General features: G+C 36.4%; 1 protein-coding gene across 1 annotated transcript in view; it reads left to right on the top strand.

Annotated features, from left to right (window-relative positions):
- ASCC3 (activating signal cointegrator 1 complex subunit 3) overlaps window positions 1–26251 on the top strand; it is a 281082-nt gene that overhangs the window by 249345 nt on the left and 5486 nt on the right. Inside the window, exons 37-39 of the mRNA XM_055713229.1 lie at window positions 9171–9395; window positions 22043–22194; window positions 22706–22856. Coding sequence (XP_055569204.1) covers window positions 9171–9395; window positions 22043–22194; window positions 22706–22856 — 528 coding nt within the window. The remainder of the gene's footprint in view (window positions 1–9170; window positions 9396–22042; window positions 22195–22705; window positions 22857–26251) is intronic.

A 26251-nucleotide genomic window follows, 5' to 3' on the forward strand; every position in this document is an offset into this window, starting at 1 on the left:
TAGATAGGCCCTAGTAGTGCATGGTATGTCTCATTCAGGTAATGGGATGTTCTGTTTAAGGTCAAGTGTGGTCCAAGGCATTTTTGCCATGTTACTCACTGTATCAGACCTCTGGTCATTCATGACAGAAGTGTTGATACAACTTCCTCAAATCAAGCACACTAAAATACTGACAGATAAGTCTATTTATTTAATAGACTTCAAATATTTTTCCTTTTACTGACTTCTGTTTCCTCAGTGATTCCCTCTCTTCCTCAGCCTTATAGTTATCAGCGTCTTCCATCTCTGCATTACCCTGTAGCTCTTGAGTTCTTCAAAACATTGGGTCAGATTTTCAAGCAATGTTAATCCACATAGTTACACTGAAATGAGTGGAGATATGCCAGTTTTTATCAGCAGGGAGCTACCCTTATTGAAATTTACTTGCAGCAGCTGTCACTTCCTCTTACAGTTGTGTTTTTTTTATTATTAAACTATTTTCATTTAAAAGTGCTCAGAATGAGACCAGTAGCATTGGCTTGCTGAAAAGGCATTGTGCATGTAGGCACCTTCCAAGTTTCCATACATTTCTGCCAGTTTGTATTGTTCTTCTGTTATTCTGGCTTGAGCCTTTCTTGAACAGATGCTGCTAGTCATTTCACCACATGATGACAGGTATTCACGCCTGTGAACTTTTTATTCCCTTTTGTCTCTGGTCACACAGTAGTCTAGATCTGGAATTTAATCCAGTACAAAAATGCAGCAGTGTGCATTTGTGGCTCCCCGCTAGGGGAGCTGCCACAGGTCAGCAGATCTGAAATACGGTTTTCAACACACAGAGCTTTTACAGCTTGCCATTAACATATACAGTATGTATGGGCCCCATTTCACATAAAGAACTAGTAGTGCTTACTCCTGTCTCCCATGCAAAGTATCATTAACTTAATGCAGAGATCTGTTAACTTCTTCCCTGGGTCTGGGCTCTGCACTGGAAGATCCCAATGGAGAATCAAAGCCAAAGATGGAAAATGACTGATCGCTTTCCCAGGGAAAGCTGTGTGCCAAGATTTGCTATTCCAGTTTTTATTGCTATCATCATCTCAATCAGCAGTTGAGCCAGCTGATTCAGCCAAGCTCAGCTTGTGGACAAACGTCCAAATAGAACTGAAGTAGATTTCTCATGGCAATCAGACTTTTGAATGCACACTCAAGAGATTATCCCAGTTTTGTGTTAGCACATTACTGAGTTCACACACTGAAAAGCTTTTCTGTGTTAGTGCAATACAGTTAGTTTCAGTATGGCCACAAAAAGTCAGGTTTACATCTTTCCTGTAATGTCACCAGAGATTACAAGGGAAGAAAGTTGTGGGTCACTGCCCCATCTAGGTCTTGAGATTTTAAAAATGGGGTGATGATAATGTATTCAGAATGGGCAGGTTCAAAGCATTCTCATGAAAAGTAATGGGAAAAGTCTGGCATCTTGGAGAGGCAAAAATCTCAACAATCCCATTTCCAGTGATAAAATGTAGTAATTCTCTCACTATAATTCACTTTTTTAATGGAATTTATGACATTCCATTTATATTTATTTGCTATGGTCAGAGTAACTTGCTGTAGGTGAAGAATGTGTATGCCATACCAGTTTCAGATGTTTTCTCTAATTTTTGTCCTACTTTAGTCTTCTTTTGCATTTATTTTTCCTTAAACTGACGGGGCAAGTGTTACCAGCTTGCTTACAATCAATAATTTAACTTAAAAAACTGAGAGTGAACTAAAGCCACCTCTATGAAAGTTGTATAAGCTTAATACTGTGAAAGTACTTACACATTTGGGAGGAAAATGAAGCACTGAGTTATAATTGTAATCATAAACTTTATGAAGTATGGATTGTGAGAGTTAAGACTTAAAATCATGAATTCATTCCTTGGTTCGATGTATTTCAGGAATGCATGCAATTTTAAAAGGAAATTATTCTGAAACAGAATGGTTCTATAAATATGTTTTTTGCTATTTGGTAAACCAATTATAATGACTGTATTATCTGTTACTGTATATTTCTGTACACTGATACCTAGCTTCTCTGATATGCTTAAGAAACTTGGGGGGGAGGGGGGGGGGAGGGAAATCGACTTTCAAGTTAGTATAGAAGTCCTAAGAACTTTTTTCCCATGTCAAATTATTGTTATTTTATATAATCCTCCCTCTCATATGTGCTAGCATGCTTGCATTTTCTTTTAGCAACTCTATGCTGAAGCAGAGGTCTGTAATTTAACTTTGTACTTTAGAAGTTCCCAGATCTGCCAGGTCACTCTGCTACTGGTAGCTAATATTGCTGACCTCCTATTGCTCTGTGCACAGTGGCAAAGGTCTTTCAGACTCCTGACCCCTGGTCATCAGGAATGTCATCAGTAGTTTGTAGTTTGGATGTTTTAAGTAAGAGGTGAACTTGTGAAATCTAAACCCTTCAGGGTGTTTTTAAGTGATCACTCAACTGTTTCATTGCCCTAGCTTGTACTTTTTATGATGTCTATAATTGTAAAATGTGTGGTCTTTATCATATGCAGCTATTTAAAAGTGAAAATCAAACACTTGTCTGTTTAAAGTTGTAAGTCTGAGAATACAGTTATGTATGATTTCTCTGATCACTAATGTGAGTACTATAAGAGCTTTTAACTTTCATGGTCTTATAAACTACGTTTGTAGGTCCCATTACTGAAATGTGCCCATTTTAAATCCTGAAAGATAGTTATAAATTAATTTTTAAAAGATAATAGATTTACCTACTTGCATGTTACTGGGTTTTACAACTTCATCTCTTCAGTTTCTCATGCTGAACTGGAAACTTCCAGTTCCTGCTCTGATAAGTCTTAAATCTAGAGACAGAGCCCAGGGTAGCCCAGCCTCACTATTTTGCTCCTACCTAGTTTATTGGATTAACTTTACAATTTGAATTCTGTATTTCTTTTTTTGAGACGTATCTTTTATCTCTGGAAATGCATTAACCACTAATTAACTAATAAAAAGAGTTAGTATTTGTTTCAAGAAGATACTGAGCGGCCCTTATCCCTTGGATGTTGCTTTCCACCCTACACCTATCTGGTTTCCTCCTGTCATTTTTCCAAAAGTAGAGAGTGGAGAGTGCGCTGATGGAGTACCAGGGAAGCGGCAAGATCATTTTCCTGTTACCCAAGCAGGAGCGGAGAGTCAGGGCAGGCGCAGCACCAGTGCCAGAGAGAGAATCCCTTCTCGGCAGCCAAGGACAGCCGGTGCCCGGGGGCCGCGCTCTGACCCTGTGCCCGGCAGGGGCTTTGCGTCCTGCCTTGCCCTGCCCTGCCTGCCCTGGCTCCCTGCCAGCCACCCACCCTGGCAGGGGGCGGCGGGGAAGCCCCCGTGGGAAAGGACTGGGCTGCAGGGCTGGCTCGGATACGCCGGGTGCCCTTTGGTGGCGCTGCCATACACATGCAGTTGACAAGGAGCGATGGTGCATGGTATATGAAGGCAAGGAGCTTATTTAGAAATGGTCTCTGTGATGAATTACAGTATCATGCAGGAAATGTATTCTAATCTTGCCTGACAATTTCTGTTTTCTTCTTCTGCATCATGTTAGCCCCTTTTCAAGATCCCTACAAAACCTCAGCCTGCTCTGTTGCATAGAGGAGCCTGCCAGGCTGCCCTAACAATTTGGAATGTCACTTCTGCAAAGTTTGTCTTAAAAGTATATTTTTACAAGTATAAAACAGGGTGAGGAGGCCTTGTGCCAGTGTCTGCTGTCTAAAAGGTGGCTTCCAATATAAATAGCCCTGTGTTACGTAGCAGCTTCAATAAGCTGGTAGAAATTACTTTTTTTTTTTCTTTTTGTCTATAATATGAATCTTGAACACATGCATCGTGTTTGTTCTTAAAATTTATAACTAGTAACATATGTTTAGAACTGTCTTTAACTGGAATATCCTAGATCTTTTATATCTAAGAGTAAAAAAACACCCAAACATTTAAAACTCTGGAAGTTTGAATTATGTCCTGTAAAACTGAGACCAAAGCATATACATTTATAAGCTACCAGTAAACTCCTCAAAATAGGAGTTTATAATGGAATACCTAACACAGATACAATTTTCAGAGCAGTAATTCTAGCAAGTACTTCTCCAATTCCATTTTGCTGTCTACTTTACTTTTTGGTATGACTGAAAAACAACTTTTAATATGTGGGCAGTTTGGGCTTTTTTTTCTTTTTACCATTTTTTTTTTTTAAAGCACATGTTTTCTCACAATTATTTGTTTTCTGAGTAAATGTAAGCTTGATTGTGTTCCAGCTGCCTGCCAGGATGCATCTGTATAAATTTAATGTCTTTGCTTATATATCAAATTCACACTTGAAAATGTGATGATAAAATACAGTATAAATATGTTGGTTAATTTAAATTATTTTCGTAATATATACCTGTGTCATTATTATGTCACATTATATGCTCTGTGCTCTTGGGAAGAGCATGGGCAAAGGAAGATTAACTTGAGAACTTCAGTTAAGCTATTTTTTTTATTTTCCTTATAATGCAGTTAACAGAATCAAATGAGACTTTTGTCAGCATGTGAATGGAGACATGTACATATATGTATATATGAAAAACCGAAATAATTTCAGATGTTTTTAAGTACAGAAGTTCAAGTATCCTCAAAGAAAAATTCAGAGTTTGTGAATCTGTTATAAGACATTATTCAGCTACCTAGCTACTCACAAACTATCAGTGCTTGTTATTTCTCTGTTTTGAACATGCTACTTTTCTCTATCCTATAGTAAGGATACCATAGATATCACCCAAATGAGGACAGTTACAAACTGCTTTAAAGATTGCAGTCCAGCTACTTCCTATACACTGTAGCACTATGTGGAAGTGGCAGGTCAGGACACTGCACTAAAATACTCCGTAGCACTTTGTACAATGGAACAAAAGGAAAAGCCAATTATATAATAATATTATTGTTGAGCTTATATTTGCCTATCCAGTTATTTAAAGATCAAAATATGCTGGTTTCACTTGGGAAAATAAATTGCATATTGGCATACCTTTGAACTTCTCATAGCAGAGAACTAAAATTTACTTCATAATGTGTGATTAGTGTTAACTGCAGAAAGGCTGTAAAAAACCACCCACATTTATTTATTGCAGCTTATTTTTTATTTATCATTCTATGCACAAATGTATGATTTCTGCAGTACTTAGACTACCAGAATTTTATGTAATTTAAGCCAAGGTTCAGGTAAAGAGGATGCAATTACTGTATTAGCTAAAAATGATCTTCATCTTTTCTCCTTTTTTATTATTCTGGTAGTTACTTTTAGTAGTAGTTTACTGCAAGATTTTTTTTTTAATACTTCGGCTTAACTGTTAGTTTTGGTATCAAATTTCCTAAGAACGCTTTTTCCTTGTTTCTTTCTACATCAGAAACTTGAAAAAGAGCAAAACAAGTTGCAGGTTTATCAAAGTTGAGAATATGGTGTGTTTGGGTTCATTGTACATGTATAAAGAAAAGGAACTTACAGGCAGTCAATTCTAAGGTAGTTTCAGTAACAGCATGGCTAAAGAAAAGACTACTGCTTCAACTCTGGAATGTGAGAAACTATTTTTGGTTTGGTTTAGACCCTCATTGTTACAAATTAATCAACTGCTCTTTATAGTCTAGAATTCATTAACTTTACAAGTTTTACCGTTCCCATGACTGAACTGAACTTAAAATATTCAAGTTTACTGTAGTTGCTCACCTTGATCCCTTTTCTGCCTATGCTCCACAAGTATCCTCTTCTCTGTTGTAGACAGATGATGAGGTGTAGTTACTTGAGATTTAAAATATTTCAGAAAGTTTACATATGGTATAAGTTTATAGTTCAGCTCTCACTATAAATCAGTAATTTCAGCTAAACTTACACATTTTGTGGGTAGAAAGAAAATCTGATTTTTTTTCTTAACCCTGTGAACACTGTGGAGCATAGTACTCACCATGTTGGATACTTTATTTAAATTTTAGTTCAGTCTGACTCCTCAAATGCTTCATAGTACCAGAAAAATGCAAAAGATACATTTTAAAATGGAATGAGTTCTTTACTTTTAGAACAATGCTAGGAATTCAAATAAAGGGTGATGATAAGCTGCATATCTGGAACACAGTGTTGCAGACAGAACTCCAAGATGATTCTGTGATTGCTGTTATGCAGGAAACAGAATTAAATTATTAGAATAGCCCATTGGCCTTGTAAAATGTAACTAACGAGTTTATGCAAGTCTACATTTGACTTTTCTCACTGGCAAAGCAAGTGGCTGTTTCCTATATGACCCTGCATCACAAACAGGTCAAAATGTAGGTTTGCACCCTCAAAATGATGCAGCAGTCTCTAATGCCCAAAAGAAGACATTATTGGGAAAGTCCATTACAGACCTATAGAAGAGATGTGACATGACTACCAAATGCATGATTGCAGAACCCATAGCTAAAATTCCTAGTTATCTCCTGGTATACTCCAAGTTATGCTTAACTGTGTAGGTGCTTGTAAACATATTATTTGCACATGGGCTGCAATAGTCCTGATTTAGCAGAAGAAAAAGTGAAAAATGCACAGCAGTGTTTTGTGGTTTAACTATAAAGTTCATATTAAGTTTCTTGACTTTAGAATGAAGATTAATGATTGATATGTAATATGATCTGTTTCCTCACCCATGGAAGTAAGAACAGTATTCAGATAGAATGTACTAAAATAGTATATATTATATGTTTTGTGGAACAGTTGAAGCTATAGCCTTTGCAGAACAGATTGAGATTCACAATGAAAAGGAAAACTAAAATGAAAAAATATTGAGTGAACAGCAGGGCCCATTTGAGGTGATTACAAAGGATGTTTCTTTATTCTGTCTTTTCTTCTGCAACCTGAAAACAGTAGCAGGGGGTTACAAGCAGAGTTCATCACAGAGTTGTCAATCACTGTCATTTAACATTTTGCAATGGAAGATGTCTTTATTCAAGGACAGCTGGGCAAATCAGAGAAACAGATTTGCAGTTAGTAGTCAGTCCAGCCTACACTAAGCAAACAAGGACAGGGCAGACATACTGGCCTCTCACATAAAAATATAATGGACTCTGCTGACCTCAGTGCCCTCCATTCAGCTTCATTCTCAGTTGTATAAAAGCTTCACTACCCATTCTCAATTTCCTTTAATTACCTACATGATGCAGATAAGAAAATGAATCTCACTTACTTACAGTCAATGATCACAAACAGGAAATTAAGTAGGCAGGTTGTTTAAAATAAGAGGAGTGTTTTGGAGATAAATAAAACATGCTGGGGAAGAATTAAGGAAAATGCATTTTCAGGAGTACCAATTGGTCTGGAGTAACTTGGCTGATCTTTCTTCTTTCTGCTACTTTTAACTGCAAAGCGAAACTAAGTTAAAAAAATCTCCTTGGTAAATATTCCTTAAAATATCTTTGAAGGAGAAGCCAGTTAAATAAAAAGAGTGAAGCAAACATGCAGCCTTCTATAGGGCTTAAAAAGATTGTGACCTTAGGTTCAGAGAATAAATGACCAGTTTTCACAAGAGATCTAGCAGAGACATCCAGGATTAAGCAGCAGTTGTCTTTAGTCAATCTTCAGTTCTAATCTGCAGTTGAGATATGATATAAATTGATGACATTCTGATATTCTTTCTAAAGCTTAAATTGTCTAATACTTACCTTTCCTTTTACATTTATGTCACAAAATAATACACAAAAGGTGTAGTTTCACTGTGCCAGTAAAGAAAATAGAAAATGTTGTGCTGTCAGTTTTCAAGGGGGTTGAAAAACAACTATCTAACTGTTTTTAGGAATTGTCAAAAAATTTGTGTGTTCTGTGGGTTAGGATATTAAATAATGAGCAGATAGGGTACGTTGAAGTCAATTAGATAGTTCTATCAGGTGTTCTAAGATTGCCATTTTTCTTTTACCTCACTCTGCATTGATTACTGTTGTGCATATTTCTTTAATACGGATTTGCAGGAAGTCTGAATGGAGATTGAAGACTAAAATGCATAATAACAAATCTATAGTTTAAGAGGAATATAAAACCATGAACACTTTAATTTAGTGGTCTCTGCTAAGCCCATAGTTTGAAAGACATTGCCCTTTGGGTTACCAAAATGACTTTTTATTTTATGGCAAAAGAAATACACTGTCTTAAATTACTGAGGGAAAAGATCACATATTATAAAATTCTTACTTCACTTGCAAGTTTTATACTTTATAAAGATCATTCCAAACAATATGTATGCATACATTCACAATAGGATTTTGTGGACAAAAAGTTACCAATTAAGTCATAGAACTGACTCTTCAACCTAAGTTACAGTTCTTAGGATGCTTCTGTTGAATATTTTTTCTTTCAGAAACAGTGGATTTCCCTAGCAGGAGAATTAACATCTCTGCTCTGGCTGCTAGAACAGTCATACTTCTTCCTCTCAGCCCCAAGGGTGTTGCTACTCATAACTACATTTAGATTACCTGATGTTGTGCAGCTCCTTCTTGCAACAGTGAGAAAGTTCTTAGACAGCTTTCATTTTTGCAGGAATGGTACTGGCCCACTCTGGAGCACAGAGGATAGTTTTAAGCACCTGCCTACAATTTTGCTCTTTGCTTTGATTGCTGATCATCTGTTGCTTAGACACTGACTGCTCAAAATATTGAAGATATATTTTAAAAGAACCTTACCAGAGCTATTTCAAACTCACTGTGTTTTGAATACAGAGAGAAAAGTAGATACCTTGAAAACTGAAAATGTGAATTATTGACTTCTTTATGGCTAACTTCGCAATGTTTTTGAAAGCCAACCAATCTGTAGGTCATCTCAAAATACTGAGTCCATCCAATGAATGTATTTGTTTCACTGCTTTTATTTTCTTCTTTTCTAATGATGAAATCATCTATGTGAAAAAAAATTTAAAACCTATAATTTTGTGAATATTTGTGAATATTTTACTAGCTTTTGTTTTCCCACACGTATCACTTTGATAAATAAGTACACTTTCCAGACAGTAAAATTGCTATTTTAACAATGAAATCTAACTGTAGTAATTTAAATGCATATACTTTTAATGTCTCAGTAAGGAATAGTAATTATTCTGAAGTTAAGTACAATAGTTAATTTTTTATTTTTATTTCTTTTCAAGAATGCTGATGAGTACACAGATCTACCTGTAAGACACAATGAAGATCAGATGAACAGTGAACTGGCAAAGCATCTTCCAATTGAAGTCAATCCCCATTCATTTGACAGTTCACACACAAAAACACATCTCCTGCTGCAAGCCCACTTCAGTCATGCCATGCTGCCTTGCCCAGATTATGCAACTGATACAAAGACAGTGCTGGACCAGGCAATTAGAATATGTCAGGTATAGTAATGCATTTCAGTATTTAACTCCTGTTGGTTTACTACTTATTGTTAGTGTGTTGTAATATTTTAAATATAGAAGAGCCTGAAGATTTCGTGCAGTCCTGTGGAGGACTGGTACCACACAGTATACCACGGTATGTTTAGGAAGGATCTAGATGCCCATAAAGATACCCACTCTACAGAACTGGAGGTAAACAAACATGGTAAAAACTGTGGTACTCTGGTTGAAGGCATCTGTTGCCATAGGGCTCACCTTCTTTCATATGCAAGAGCTTTCTATCTCTGTATTGTGGAATGTTTTAAGTCATTCCTGCATGAGTGTGCTCCCTGCAGATTGTTATGCTGATCCCCCAAGAACCTGTCTCCCATGGGTACTTTTATTTTTACAGCACCCAAAAGTGCTGTAGTCACTGCCAAGCATAAATAAAATATGTCTTGAAATGTGATTTTGGATGAGATACAGCATTTTTCTCAGGCTTGTGAAAAGATATGTCTACTATTTCCCAATTACCACAGAGTCAAAGAACACACTTCTAAACACAGTTTTTCAACTTGGTCTGGAGGCTTGTGACTTTTATGGTTGCACCATTGTCAGAACCCACAGAAACTAAACTGACTATGGAGTACTAGTAACAAGCGATCACATGCACGGCTGCACGCCTCAAAAGAATTTTAAAGCAGCGATTTGAGTTTGGAATAGAGTGCTGCAATATCTGGAAAACGCAGTTACCATTACAGCAGGAAGGGTGAGACCTAGCTGATGCAGGGAACACCCATCCCCTGGTTCTGTGAGAAGGGAATGATACTCTCTTTAGCAGAACTGGACAAGGACTCATATATAGCTTCTTGAAGATCAGGTAGTCTTCAACTGTTCTTGTCTTCCTCAGTTCAGTATCTGTAAAATAGGGACAATCATTCTTGCATCCTACTTTTTTTCCTTGCTTTTGTTTGTTCGGATTTTAATATCTTCAGTGATCTGTGTGTCAACCAGCAGAATGAGGCTTTGGTTTTGTTTGAAGCCTGTTGCAATATGGCAACCTCAAACATCATTGTGTCAAGCCTACCAGTTTGTAAAACCACTCTACGGGACATTATTAATCAATGCTCTAGACAGACAAAATACCTGGGCAATTCAGTGTCCAGTGATTTGGATGAGTCTTGACCTTACACTAGCAAAAACTACAAGCTTTTAATGCTAGTATCAAAAAAAGCAAACTAAAACTAAGAATAGTAAGAAGCAAGTAACGCCACAGATGTTATTGCTGTGCAGTCTTTAACTTGGCAACCAGCAGTGCTTGAATGCACTCTGCATACTCCAGTTATTTCAAATCAATAAAATCATGGTGCTGAAAGCTTCAGTGTATGAACAGTGGTTATTCGTAATGCTCAGTTATTAACAAAGAACAGTGTCACATGAGAAAATTCACCTTTGTTTCAAAGAAATCACATACCTAAAGTTCATTTAGACATTTGTGGAATTAACGTTTTGGGAGGTAATTACATATTTGGAAGAAAATTTAAATTAAAGATTCTTTTCAATAATTATTTTGCTCAATATTTATCCTGCTTTGCTAAGAAATTTATTCTCAAATCCTGTTACTGCATAATAGGTATTTCAGAAACAATAAGCACTCAGAAGAAAAAACCTTAAAATATTCAACAGTGCCTTTAAACCAAAGTAGAATTCAGAATACTACTCTTTCATACTCGGCCTTGGCACTCTGGCCTTCAGTTAACTACTACATAATGTAACATATACTGTCGTCTTAAAGAAAAAAAAGTTCCTCCTTAACAAGAAAACAAAAACAACAAAAAAAGAAGAAAAAACATGCAAGCATTTTTTTATTTTGAAGTTGGCACATGGTTTACATCTCTTGGGAGCATATTTGTTCCATCTTATTAGTCACGCTTTCCAAATGGAGGTTAAAGTTCCCAGAATCTAAGCAATAGACAGGGTTACACTTTCCATACTGGTTGTTACCTTTTCCTTAGCACTGACCTGCTGATGAACTCTGGGTCATCAGAGGTGGAAAAAAAGATGTTTTGGGAAAAGGAACTGAACCATAGAAGGGTCCACTGATAAACATTTCAGTGGGTGGTGTTCTGTGTGTGTGAACACATGCTCATGCACCACCAAACGTAAAATTCAGCAGTGAGATGGGAATTGGTTTTTCTGAGTTACGTTGAACTTTTGTTTATTTACTTACAAAGTACTTTAGCTGTTAAGGTTGTATAGCTAACCTTCAAATTGTGACCTGAACATAAACTTATTTTTGCTGACGAGTATGTGAATGACAGACTTTTCATATCATCAGTGCTTCTTTGTTACATGAAAGCAAGATCTTTCAAAGGGCTTGTGGTTGTATCTGGGTATGTACAGCAGGCCTCCGTCCCAGGTCCTCTGCAGGGCAGATTTGCCATCGCGAGCCATGATATGTAAGCAAGTTAAAAAAAAACTGCGCCTTTCCATCACAGACTATTAAACTTCTCCACTCTCCTGAGCTGTCTTTCACCTGAATCAGCCTTGTCTCCAATGGTTCCTCTTGCACCCCACCTGTTGTGTCCTCCCATTCATTCCTCCGATATCCTCTGGGCTGTTTTCATTGCTGGTGGCTTTAGGCTGTGTGGTGTTAGCAGTCAGTCAGAAAACTGTGTTAACAGCATCACATAGATAAATGTAGCTGATGGATTTCAGATGAGATTTCACTCTCTTCTAATAAAAAAAAAATAGGCAACCACTCTTTAATTTTCCTGAAGTGTCTTAGAAGTTTTGTGTTATGTCAGAACTCAGTTCATTTATACTCATGATGAAAGATAGAAGTCATAAGCATCTAACAGAATGTGAGGAGTCGTATCATGGTGCTGCTCAATAGAGGAATGTGATTGTTAACATAGAAAATGGAAGAAATATATTCTGTTACAGTTTTCCTATAGTTAGCATTTGTTAGATATAGATGGAGCTTATAGCAAGAAAAAATTTAGTATCTGTATACCCAGAGTGAAATACAGAATTCTTTCCCTTTTACTGCAGAAATATGGGGACTAACAATAAGTAACCTTCTGGAAGGTGAACGCCTATCTGCTCCCACACCCATCTCTGTAATGAATGGCCACTGAGGCATTGACTAGACTGAACGAATGTCCCTGCTCTACATTGAAAACCTCAAGTCAAAAACTAACAAGTTTATCAGTGGCAGGCTGTCATAGATAAAGCACTGAAGGTTCCCATGGCTCAAAAAAATCTGCCATGACTTCCTATGTGACCTTGGTCAAGGCCCTTAATTTTTATTTGCCTCTCTTACCTTTAATACTATTACAGTAGACTACATGTTCTCTTCAAGCCTAGCACTCTGCGTTGTTTTTACCGAGAAAAGACAGAGATGTCAGTAAGATGGTACCGAGCAGTCCAGTAGCTGCCCAAAATCACTTGTCCACTTCTTGCAGAAGAACATCAAAGAATAAAACCTCTAATGAAATTATTTGTCTAATATTTTTATAGAATATAATTATTATTGTAAAGACAGCACCCCACCTTTTTTTCCTATTTTTCCCATCTCTGATTTAAGAATATGTGAAACAGAATAAATCTAATCTCTTTTTTACTTCTTTTTTCAAGCCTTATATTTTGTGACTGTGTATTCAGCGATCAGTTCTTACTCTGCTGATCTAAGACTATTGCCTATATTTGCATTAATTGAAATGGATAATTGAGGCAGTAATACTGTCAGTCTCACATTCAGCAGGGCAGTCTGTTCTTGGAAATAATGTGACAGTTGCTGGCTTTGCATTGGGATTGGCCACAAGCCTCCACTTGTAGTATAATCGTTGATAAAATATTTTAATATTGCCAGGAGTAGAACTGCCATGGAGCTCAGCCTTAACCTTTGAGAAGTGTTTACCTATGGATGTGTTAAATGCATCTCAGTGGGGTAGCTGTGCACTGAGAGAAGATGGACATGAAGTCAGATTCCAAACTGCAGAATAAAGACTAGTTTGCAGAGGAAACATACACTCCCCCAAAATGAGGACCCTGTAATGCTGTCACTGGTGGCCTGCTGTTCCCCATCATGTTACTCCTCTGGAGCATCTAATTTTGACAGAAAAGAAAAAACTCTTTGGGTTAAGCACTGCATTTCCTTAGCTGAACGATCATGTGTGTAACACCGCTTTACCCATTCTAAAATAGTTAAAGACGTTGTTTAAATTGCAGTTTTTGCTACAGTTCTGCTTATAAAAATCAGTTTTGTGGTACAAGTTCAGAGTGGTCAAATATGCTGCCCCATTCAGCCGCCTTTCCAGAGCTAGCTTATGTGCAAAACACTTGCTCTACTAAACTGCAGACTGTTCTGACTGATGGTGGGAGCTGTATCTACTGTTTCCCACACGGAAGGTATGTTCTGGCCATATCCACACAGCTGCAAACAGCAGAGGTGCCCGAGCTGTGGTTTCTGGACTAAAAGAACGAGAGCGTCCCTCAGCTCTGGACTTCCTGTCCTCCCTAAACCTCCTCAGTTCGTAACAGCCACTAAAACTGTTGCCTCGGGGAGCCATACCTCTTGGGTTATTTCTTTTCCTGCCCGTGAGGAAATGGAAAAGATCTTAAGTGTGTTCTGAGCTCTTACGTTGTCCGTTGCTAGCGCAGGTGTGCCAATCACTTGCTGCAAGGTGGTAGCAGTTACAGGAATGGCCTGTTTTACAGTTGTGTCTGTAAGATTTGCCCAGAGGTGCCCAGGGAAAGAGATAATTGTTTTGTTTAACGGATGCATTGGCAACTATAAAAAAATGGGCAGCTTTACTGAAGGGAGAGAAGAGAATCCAATTAACTTGAGAACGCAGAGGATTATTCAGAAACCAGCGAAGAGCAGAGGCCGTATCTCTTTAGGTACTACATGTATTCTTTGTGTATGGAGTAACAGTCCAGCCGTAGCACCATGTTTGCAATGTTCCTTAAATACTGGCTGTTTTCATGGTCGGATGGCTATTATTTCACATTAGGAGGGTGGGAGTAATAGAATAATCAAAAAACTTGTAGTGCATATACTGACCAGTAATGCTTATTTATAGATACTAAACAGCAATGAAGAGCTTTGTAATGAAAGTACCCAGACATGTTGGGGTGGAATTACTTGCTGCCCGCTTGTGTTTTATAGGTGTGTATGTGGGAGAAGGGAGGGTTACCTTTGTGGCGGTGGTGTTGGGGTTTTTGCTTGCTGTGGATAACTGGTGAACTGGTGTATGGAAGCATCTTGGTGACAGTTTAATGATGATTTGGTGCTGTTTATATATAATCCCTCCCCCACCCATGACAAACCTTTTCCCAGTTGGGGCTGGAGGAAATGAGTAATGCTTAACCCATTTGTGTGATCAATTCACTTAAGCAGCTACTGTGAAATGTTAATCACAACTTTAATTTGTACTGCATTAGCATTTTGATTAACTTGTAGGCTTGCTAGCACACTTGAAGCACTTTTACTCATAGTTACAGCTCGGAAATGACTTTTTGATTAATTAAGTTTGTTAGACAGCAGCTGAGCTTCCTGAATGCTAACCTTATGGGGCTAAAAGTTCAGGAGAAAGTTACTGGGAATAACTGTTGCTGTTGAAAAGGATTCTTGTGAATGCACTCAAAAAATTTTAATTATTGACAAAATTTTACATTACTACTTTGAAACTGATTTTAAATTCTAAAGAGGGGAGATACATTATGAGAGAGATGCTGCTATATTTTTCACAGGTTTGGTAGATTTCTGTAAGATTTGGAACAAATGCTGTCTTTAAGACATTGTTTATGTTAGGAAACTGTGATTTCTTGCCAAGAGATTTTTATCAAAAATGTTTTATTGTATTTACCATTCACTAGCATAGTAGAGAATATCAATTTATTAATTATCAATTTGAAAATAAATTGGATATTGGGACTCAGCAAGTTCTGAACATGTTGCATTATGCCCTACCAAGTTTACATTGCTTGTATCACATTCCATAACTGCTTTTATCTCTGTAATACTATTAAAAAAAAAAAAAAAGTCAGTAAGAACCCAAGGGTTGCACTCCACTAAATGCAGACAGTAAGTGACTTGTCCTTTCCCTGGTTTTAATCATACCAGTAATGTTACTATGGAGGCTAACAGATGAATACAGGGATAGGAATCTTACAAAGCAGCTAGGAAGGTCATAATTTGCATACATCAGTGAGACCTTTATGATGATGGGAGAATGAAGCATTAGTCTCTCGTAGGGGGTAGCAGAGCATATGGAAGTGGGAGCTGAATATGCTTGTAAAAAAGTGAAGGGAAAGGGGATGCAGAGGGCAGTATAAAAGGAGTGGTGCCTCCTGAATAGGATTAATTACATCTTATTTACTACATCAGATAAAGTACAAGGTGGGGGAAGGGGGGGGGTGTCTGTAGGCTGAAACTATACAGATGTATGAGTCTGTATGAGCTGTATGAGTCTGATTTAAGAACTCCTCCTTCAGATTAATACATTTCTAAAAAGTGATCTTGGACTAGATCTCTGAAGGGCAAAGGTTCCGTAGGTACCTGTTTTACCAATATATAACATACAAAAGGTAGTGACCTTAAAACCCTCTGCAAAACTTCAGACAAATTTCAACTTTTCAAGTTAGTTGTTGCTTCTGGAGTATAGAATTGAAGCATCGTAATCATGATTTGTATAAAACCATGAAAATTATAGTACATAGCATGCTTTAACATCTGGAAAAATATTTTACTTGTATTAGTATTATCTCAAGTCACATGTGGATGATAATATAATATTACATACTGGAAGGCTTCCTATGTTTGAAGCATGTATAAAAAAGATCTATTATGAATTCATATTTTTCAGGAGAATGGGTAAAATGCATACATTTTTGTATATTATTATCTACAAGTATTTGTCATATAAACTTTGTAGTCCTAAACAGCTGTAATTAGGCAGCATTCTAATGATTTTAATAGACCTGTGGATCTAAAATCGTATTTCTAACTGAAGTCTAGTCCTAGACAACATAACTTATATTAGCATACAGTGAAGACAAGAGTGGGGATATTTTGATTATTTGATATTGGAATACTATATACAATAAATTCCGGTGCAAAAATAGATACAAAACCCAATCAGCCTTAACTCTGCTTTTTGATGTAACTGCAGTTAATAGTTTGAAGTATTTTAGTCTTACATATTTCATTTCTTTCAAATACCTGTTTCCTTCCTCAAAGCATCATTGCAGAATAAGACTTGTATTTGTCTGGCTAAGAATGTTTTGGATTTACATTACATAAACTTTCAAGTCTAAGACGAATGTCATTCTGCTTAGAGGGCCATATACATTTGTGTACCGACCTTCAATTTCCCATATGAAGGCGCTCAAGAAAATGTCATAGTCTGTGAAGCACTGATAGAAAAATTAAAAACAATCTTTTAAGAGTGGATAAATTTGAGCCATGTAGCTCACCCTGAGTACTCCGGAAGTTTCAGCCCCCATCCACCAAGTCATTATGACCAACAGCATCACTGTAAGGCAGTTGACTATCAGCTGAGTAATCACAGATCCCAGATGCAATTCTCAGCTACAATGGCACTTCTTAACTTACCTTAGTCTCCTTAGCTAGCCTCTGTATCCAGAGCAGTTGTCATTGTTCATTTAGCATCGTTGCCACTTTCCTTAAATATAATTTAGTCACAAAATATTGACATTGATATTTACAATGTTTACAATGACATTTATATTTACAGTGTTTAAGTAGAAATGCTTAGTGTATTCAGTTACATGACAGGTGTCTTTAAACAGAGAAAGAAATTATTCCAAGCAGTATGCAATCTCTGTTAATAAGCTGCAAGCTGTTTCATTTTAACACTTGAATAACTTATCTTAAAGGAAAAAACAATTAAAGTCATTTGAGTAGATCAGAAATTCTGCTAGTTGTACAGCCTCTGTTCCCCTGCCACCTACCCAGTCGTACAAGAGTGATCCAGAATATCTGGCTTTCAAATGAAGGATGTGAAAGTAATACCAAAAACAGTGTTAAAACTTTGCAAGAAATTTCTAAAATAGAAGATTTTGCAGTCGGATATTTCAGTTGCTAGACAAAACTCCTAAATGGGAAGGGGGTTAGTGAGGCAGATATGTTAAATATGGACCAATTTAGTATCTGTTATTTTGAGCACATATTCAGAGTGCTTACAACACCACAGAAAAGCAATGTTTTGCTGTCAGTGTGTTTTGCTGTTAATGTTTTACTATCCGTGAGTGTGCTACACACTCACCTCTCCCACATCCTGCCTCCATCTTTGCTTCTCTTCAAGGTAGGGAATTATAAACACGATTTAAATTCCGAGCATCAGTGGTAACTTTGGCTAAAAAGAGACAAACTGTTAAACTTTAGCTTCATAATTGACCAGAAAGGTACAATTTGTTCAGTTTAAATAATTCAGTACTTAAGGATAACCAACCACTGCTTCTGAAAATAAGATGATGGAAACCTGTTAATAGATGCTGAGAGTTTCATATTAATGCACTGCTGGAATGAAGAAAGAAGCAAGATGATAGTCAATTCTGAATATCATCAAAATGAAAATTCTTGCCATACCTGACAGGTACACCTAGCATCAGCATTTTTGCCCTACCCCTGCCATGGTTTATAGCATATTACTTCCCATGTTGTTACAAGCCAAGCTATTTTTGATAACGGTGAACAAAATGTTAAAGGATATGTCACTAATTGCTGTTATTACTTTGTGGTTGTTCAAGTATGACCCTTGAAAGACTTCAAAGCTGACACCTGATTTTTTCATTAAAAACCATCTTAGTATAGGCCTCTGCTTTTATTCTCCTAAGTGCAGAAAGAGACCCAAATAAGATGATGGTAAACAGATTTTTCATTATAACAAGCAATATTTCCTTTGACTGCATGTACTTACCACATATTTTCTACTTTAGGTTAAAAAGAGGTGGGCTTAGGGGTTGTTTGGGTTTTTTTAACTTGTTGATTTACCAAAAAATATTTGTATGTTTTTTCTATAAGTAAAAGCATCTTTATAGTTCTGTTTCATTTTGTGCACTCGCTGTCCTCCTTTTTTAATTTTTTCTCTGTGATGAAATTGTCCTGTGTTGGTGAAATTGTGAGGCTAGAAAGGCAGATCACCAATTTATGCCATTTCTCAGTTTTTAATAATATTCTTAATCTGTTCCAATGTTATCAATGATAAGATATTTAGAAATTACTTCTTTGCCAAATAAGAGTTAAAGAAGCCACACATTTCTAGAAAATTATACTGGTTTGTACTTAAAAATAACAACAAACCAAACAAGTAACAACTGGAGAATCTAGAGAGACTAAATATTATTTATCGGATAACATACATACTAAATATGTCTGATTTTTTATTATTTCTTTTATATTATTTTCTCTACTTAGTTGCCACATTTTATATAACTGTTTTGGAGATAGGGGTATAAGTCAATTTGTTACCATGAGTATTTATAGGAATTTCAATAACCATTTAAGTATCAAGCATCTGTGTGTTTTACTTAGGAGAAAATGAAATGTGTGCAGGTTTCCAACGCAGCAGATGAAACAAGCCAACTTTACCATTGTTCTGACTTTTTCACAATGTCACTGTCTTGGATTTCACATCCAGATAGAGATGCTGTGAATAAATTCTATGGGTGAAGAAGCAGAAAATAAGGAGGAAAAGAGGATTTGCCATGTGGATTCATTATAACAATGTGGAACACAGAGTCTCACACACACAGGCTTTCCTTACTCCCTACGGGATATCTATCTGTAGGCCTCTATCAATTTCTAGGAGATTTTCTATGTGAAAGGATCCTCCAGTTAATTTCAGTGTATAGCTTGTTTTAGATTTATCTTTCTCTTATGTCTTCTCTCTTCCTTTCCCCTTTTCAAACCTCCGTTGAAAGGGGTGGGGGTAGGGGAATAGATTAAAATAAAACAAAAAAATAAAAATAAAAGAAAAAAGAGAACAATGAAAACAGTGTTATGCGTGTATCCTCAGAAATTTTGTGAAAATACCACAGCTTCATGCTGACTAAACATACAACTTACTGTATTCTTCTTGCTGCTCATGAAAAAGACAGGCTATCGATGCACCCATTATTCTTCATGTATATAGAGCAGTCTTGTCATTGAGGAACATGATGTTTCAGGCTATGTCAGAAAAGCAGAAAGGAAAAAACAAGAATCAGGTAGTGGAGAATAGGACAGCGATAACATACTGTCTCATCATCACACTCAGAGACAGACTATGCCATGTGCCTAGGCTTCAGTGTATTTTAAAATGTGGAAGCGGGTAAAGAGCAACTTGTCCTGTCAGTTGAAAAGATGGGACTTCACTCTGGTACACGCTGAGAACAATTCCCTTTTTATCTGACTAAAAATCATGTGAACCAACAGGCCATGAAGCTGCTTCTTTCAAATGTGATTTCTAACAAAATTTTATTTTCTGTTCAGTAAAAATAATCATACCTGGAAATCACCTTGGCAAGCCAAGTGAAAGGACAGAAAAAGAAAACCATTAATGCTGTGCTGTGAGGTACTCTTTCAACAGTCACTAAGAATGTCACTAGAGTGTTTCAGGGTGCTGTGGCTTTTCCTGCAAAAAGGATGAGTTAAATGTTACATCTAGATCTTTATTAGCTGAAAGGCACTTTATCCACAATTCATGAGAAATGGGGCAACATTTGTGTAATGCAGGGTAACACTTTAAATATTTTTCTGTGTCACTGATCTTATCACCCCTATCTGGAATAAAACCTGTTGAAATTGCATTGTAAACTGCTAAAATAAACTGTGTGACTGGCCAGGACTGAAACTAACTTGTGTCTTTAAACTCAGTATTGCTCCAGAATCAGTGTAATTTAATTGAAATAGCTCTGCGTGTGTAAACAACTCCTTTGTTTAAAGAAGATTTCACTGTTTAGTTTGCCTTAAGTAAATGCTGCGTTTTGTTTGTCTGTAAAGCATTTGATTAAATGTGAAGACTTACATAGACAGCTTCTCCTCATTACACTAGTGGCTGGAAAATAAGTTGAAATGATGCAGGTATCTGCTGTCTGAGGAAGTATTAAACAATAGCATTTGTCTTTAAAAGAAAAACCCATGGAAACATCTTAAGCCTAGTCCTAAAAGTCAAACTACGACTCTTCTAGTACCAAGAAGATGGTATTTAAAGAAGTGTTGAAATTGTTCCATGTACCAGACTCTTTTCTTGCTTTCTTAAAAAAATATTTTCTAGTATTTTAATCAAATTCCAAATTTCTTACATGGAACACCACTTCTAAATGCATTACTTTTGACTGAATTAGAGTGTTGTTATATGAGGACCTGCGCTTTATTGTGATCATAATGGAATTAACAAAAGAAGCAAGACAACTAACATATTGCAGTGTAATTTTCTTCACCAGCTGAAATGCTTCTCTAAATCATAGTAATTGTTTTAATGTACTCTAGATAAGGTGAAATGTATATTATATATTCAAATAACTGCATTTACTATAAAAAAAACATGTTGAAACTAAAAGCCCATGTTTGGTCCTTTCTCCTTTGAAGAACCCTTAAATTCTCTTTCAGACTAACCAAACGGAATTTAAGTCCAGTCAGGAAAAAAGCAAGCATAACAATTTTTTCTTGTCAATTGGGGCACTCACAATGCACAACCCATAATGAATTTTGCTGACTTAGTTCTTTATACTAGTGATACTTGTAGTATATCTTTCACTTGTATTGTCGAAAACATATGGAACAGAAACTCACAGAGACATGAAAGGCAGGATGCTCATTAACACTTTAAAGTGTGATGGGGGGGAGGTGTTTGCTTGGGGGTTTTATGTACTTTGGGAAAGCTTTTCAGATTCAGGATATAGGTGCCAAAGGAGAGACAGCCAAGTATCCTTCGTTCTCAAGACAGTCAACTGATTACAATGCAAAGGGTGAAATCCATGTTATTTCTGACTGCTCTTACCTTAAGTAAACTTGTAGCTATTTTGTAATCTTTCTTCAAGATTTCAAGTTAGCTGTCAGTGTTGAACAAAACCTCAAAAATGCTCATTGAGCTGAATTTTAGTGCATTTACCTAGTCCGGTTCAAGAGATTTTTTAAGTCCTTAGGTTAAAATGGGAATAATTAATGCTACTGGTAAATGACAGTAGCATTAACTTTTGAACCAATGTAAATATGTTTTTGTTGTTCCTAAAGAATTCAAGGATTTTTGAACAATTACGCAGTTCTGGCAAAGCTCTCATGTCAAAATATAAGCAAATACTACAGTTAATTGTAACTTCTTCCTTTAGAATAATCATTTATTCCTTTCATTCTGAGTTGGATTATGTAAAAGAGAGGGGTTTTGTAAGGAAAAGATCCCACCTTCTGCTCTCGTGGTGTAAATTACCTTTTCAAGAGTAAGAGTTGATGATGATGATGATAGTGCAGGATTTAATCTGTTTTTTCAAGGTGAGTGCAAAAGGTGCCTACTCCCATCAGTAGAGGTTGACGTAAATTCCTGTGTTGAAGGCCTAGAACTTCCTGTATGTTAAACATTAAATAAATGCTCTTACTTGTATGAACCACGTACACAGTTATACTTCCATCCTCTTTTGTTTTATACGTCTCCTTTGAATAGGCAATGCTGGACGTTGCAGCACATCATGGCTGGCTGGTGACTGCTCTGAATATAACCAACCTGGTGCAGATGGTGGTTCAGGGTAGATGGATACATGACTCTTCCCTGCTTACTTTGCCCAATATAGAGCTACAACATCTTTACCTTTTTCGGTATGTAATTCTTCTAAGCATTTGCAGGTTTGCAATTTCATTCCACTTCTGACTGCTGATTGTGTTTGAATGTCATTATTGTGCCCCAGAATGTTCATTAATGCACCAGAAGCAGAACTCATTCTTTCACAATGATGCTTTCCCAAATGGTGTTTCTGTTCCTGTTTTCAACATTCATTGATTAATCAACCCCCACAGATTATTCTGAGAACCATGATTCCAGACAAATTAACAAGAGATTACTGGAAGAGTTCCAAGTCCTAACAAATCTATCTCTGTATATTAATTATCTCTTTATTTTAATCTGTTATAAAAATACATTAGTATCCATCTTAAGGTCATAGATAATGCTAAGCCTTATAGATGCCTAGATGATGCAGTAATTAATGCTGCCTGAAAATACATGACCAGCATTTACTAACAGAAACCAGTATCAAGTTTTACCACCAAAACAACTGAAAACAAATGTTTGCTTTCCCTCCCTGGGCATATGTTTTGCTGTCTGTATCAGGAAGTGGAGCCAAGGCAAAAGGAAGAGTCTGCGTGGAGGTTACCAAGGACCTATCGAGTGTCTTCCCGAACTAATGGCTGCCTGCGAAGGAAGAGAGAATGTTTTTGCTTCCATTGTGGACAGTGAATTGCAAACAGCACACATTTCACAGGTAATACTTTCTATCGGTGGTCATTATCAATGTGATTGGAAAGGAAGAGTGGTTGGGAAAAGAAATACTCTCTCCACTTCCTTCAGCAAATATCATGTGATGTTCTGTATAAAGTGTAACACATTCATTACTCTAATTTCAAGGTAGTGCTAGCTTTCCAAAGGTTCTTCTCGGCCTGTTTTCTTAATATTTTTTTCACTTATTCCCTGCTAACCAGTAACAGAGTCTGGTTTATGACTGATATTACCACATCTCTTTGCTCTAAAGATGCTTCTCTAGGTCACTCAATCTGCTGAGTGTTATCCACCTTTTCATAGCCAGCTATGCACTAGGAATACATGCATTGCAAATGTCATCGTAGCTGGTTTCTGAAGTGGTCTGTCAAACACCATTTTTTCTGAGAATACCCTTAGTAAAAGAAGCAGCGCTCATTTTTTGTTTGAAACAGAAAAAGCAGATGACAATTTCACACTTCACGGGGGGAAGGAAAAAAATACTATTCCAAAATGTTGAGGCTGCTAGAGTCTTATTTTCAGTTTGATTTTCAAGCCGTTCCCAGCAAAGGACAGCTATGTTCCATAGTATTCATCACATGCTAAGCCTACTGATTTCAAATAAATGTACAAAAGATGAAAACTTCAACAGCTACATTTAAAATCTTTTTTATTTGAATATTTAAAAGGACAGCAATATGTCTTGTGTTTGACTGTTCAGCTTCAGTTAAACCTTTTACTGGTATGCAAACAAGAAGAAAAGTACTTAAATGTCTATAACAGACATCTGCATTTGTAACTAAATTAACATCAAAATTCTGAATTACGAAAATGTATTGACATCAAAACAAGGCTTCCTTTAACAACAGATTTCTAACATAATACACATTGATTTCAGTCCAACTTTTAGATGTGATAAAAAATTAGAACATTGTTATAATTAGTTCAGGGAGAACTCAGAAGTAAACTTACTTAATTTATTTGCATAAATTGCCATTCTGTTATCTTTAAAAGCAAATGCAAATTGGCTCTGTCTGATATGATAATGGTTATTTGGCTCAAAAGTGCTTCAATTTGTGTAGCAATCTGGTGTCGTCTCTGCAGTGAGGCGATCCCAGGTAACATACAAATCCTGAATTATTCCAGAAATTAGTATGTTTAAAGCATCAATTTAAGTGCTAATTGCAGTAGTAATGAGAAAAAGCAGTACTACTGTGAGATTTGCATCTACTGCCCCATCAGTATGCCTGGAACGGCTGCTGACTGGCAGAGGATTTGGCTGCTAATTAAATAATTGTATGCATGGCAGTGTTCTCGTCTGATTCAATAGATGAAGATTAATCCTCAGATAAATATGTTTGGCTGGTATTGAAATGTCTTAGCAGTTTCTTCAAAAATAGCTTGTGTGTATGGTGTATGGGATGTGTACGTTCACAGTGTGAATGACTCTATGCCTCTATATATTTATGTTTGTAAATACAGATGCATATAAGAGGGAAAAACAATGTCTTAGCATCATATAAGAAGAAAGTTTCATTTCCCTGAGTTGGGAATGGCCGTAATGGGTCTAGCAAAGCCATGACTGTATTATGCAGGTCATTGCAAATGTAAAATCTTTATACCAATATTTTATATTCTTTACAGCATTTTTTTTTGAAAAAAAATATTGTAATACCTTGCACAGAATTAAAATTCATTTTGAGACTGCCTATTGAGCATCTTCTTATATAAAGTCTTTCAATACACAGTTAGACAGGGGCCAACCAAGAGAAAAATTCTGCAATAAATAATGCATCTTTATATGATATATTTTCTAAAAATAAAAAATATAAAATCACAGAGTTTAAGCCTAGGATTCTGGCACCAGACCTGAACAAAATCAAATAAAGTGGTAAGTACACCAGTAAATTGCCAAAAACATTCTTTTTCCTAACAATCCTATTACTTCTCACTCACAGTATATTGAACCTCTATCTTAAAGCTGTTACTAGCACAGGACTAGTAAAAACAGCTTGAGCTTTACATAAATTGGAGGCAGACAGGAAAAGGAAGAAATTTCACATTTGGAAAGAAGAAAATGTCTTTTAAGCAGATTGGTAATTAATTTTTAAATAGCAGCTCTTGAAGCTGCTCATGGATTTGGAATATTAGGCTGAGTCCTGGGGAGACAGATTATTGGAAAAAATGCTAATGATGTTATCAGAGGTTCATGAAGAATTTCTCATGTGATTGTGATTTGAATCTATGGGTTTGGTAAGTAAATATATATATATATATAGTATATTTGTATATGCACACATTGGGCATGTTGTTAATGTAAAAGGAGATAATATGTGCTTAGGTCATCCTATATAGCAACTCGGTAAAATTGTCAAGAAATACCCAAGTGATGTGGGAGCCTGAGTTTAATTTTCCAAAAGTTAGTTATAATCCTAAACCTCATTGAAAGTCAGCAGGACTTTAAAAGCTGACAGCCTAAATTCAAAAGTTATTTAGACTGTAACACTGATCTTTGGCCTAAGCTCCATCTTTGTTTCTGTGATTCATTCTGAATCATATTTCTTTTACCAATCTTTTTCAGTTTCTAAGTCACTTAGGCATTAGGCACTTTTTCAAATACTAAGCTGATATTTATATTACTGAAAGAGAAAAAAGAAACCTCAAGATTGCAAAAGATATTATCCCTGCTGTAGTATTAGCTGCTTTTATTCTGGAAATATCTGTGTTCCTATAATCTTTTTCATTTTCTCCTGCTACTACTTGACTTTTTTTTTTTTTCAGTACAAAAAATATTTCTTTATTTTCTTCACATTGCATGGATGATAAAAAGGCAGCCTGCTGTCCATACTATATCAATGATTGAGCAGTACTAACTTTGCCTTTAATTTTCAAATACACACAGCCTGAAATCATAGAATCATAGAAACATTTAGGTTGGAAAAGAACTCTAAGATGATCAAGTCCAACCATTAATGACCGAATGACATATTACAACCACTTTCTTATCTAATTAGAAAGTTACTGAGTTACTTTGTTTGCACCATGAAAGCTACATGAGGACATGACAGCTTTTGACAAATGGAATATGTTGGTGTTGTACAGTATAAACCAGATCAAATCATAGTCTTCAGCAAAGCAACAAGTAACACCACTAAAGGAGTTAATAATACATTATGATCTCTGCTGAAATTAAACCTTGTTCTAACATAATTGTAAGAGGGCCTGTTCTCTGAGATAGTACATGTAAAAGTTTTCCAGGTAAATGATATCTAAAATGTAACCAAAGTGGTGGTCACCACTCTGGTATACGTTAGGGTGCCTCTACTGAGCACAGCAGAAGTACGCTGCTTTGGTACATGGAGAGTCTTACACAATAGGTAGGTCTGTGCAGTTCCTACAGTA

This window comes from Falco cherrug, chromosome 6 (genome assembly GCF_023634085.1).
Source record: "Falco cherrug isolate bFalChe1 chromosome 6, bFalChe1.pri, whole genome shotgun sequence".
Lineage (NCBI taxonomy): Eukaryota > Metazoa > Chordata > Aves > Falconiformes > Falconidae > Falco > Falco cherrug.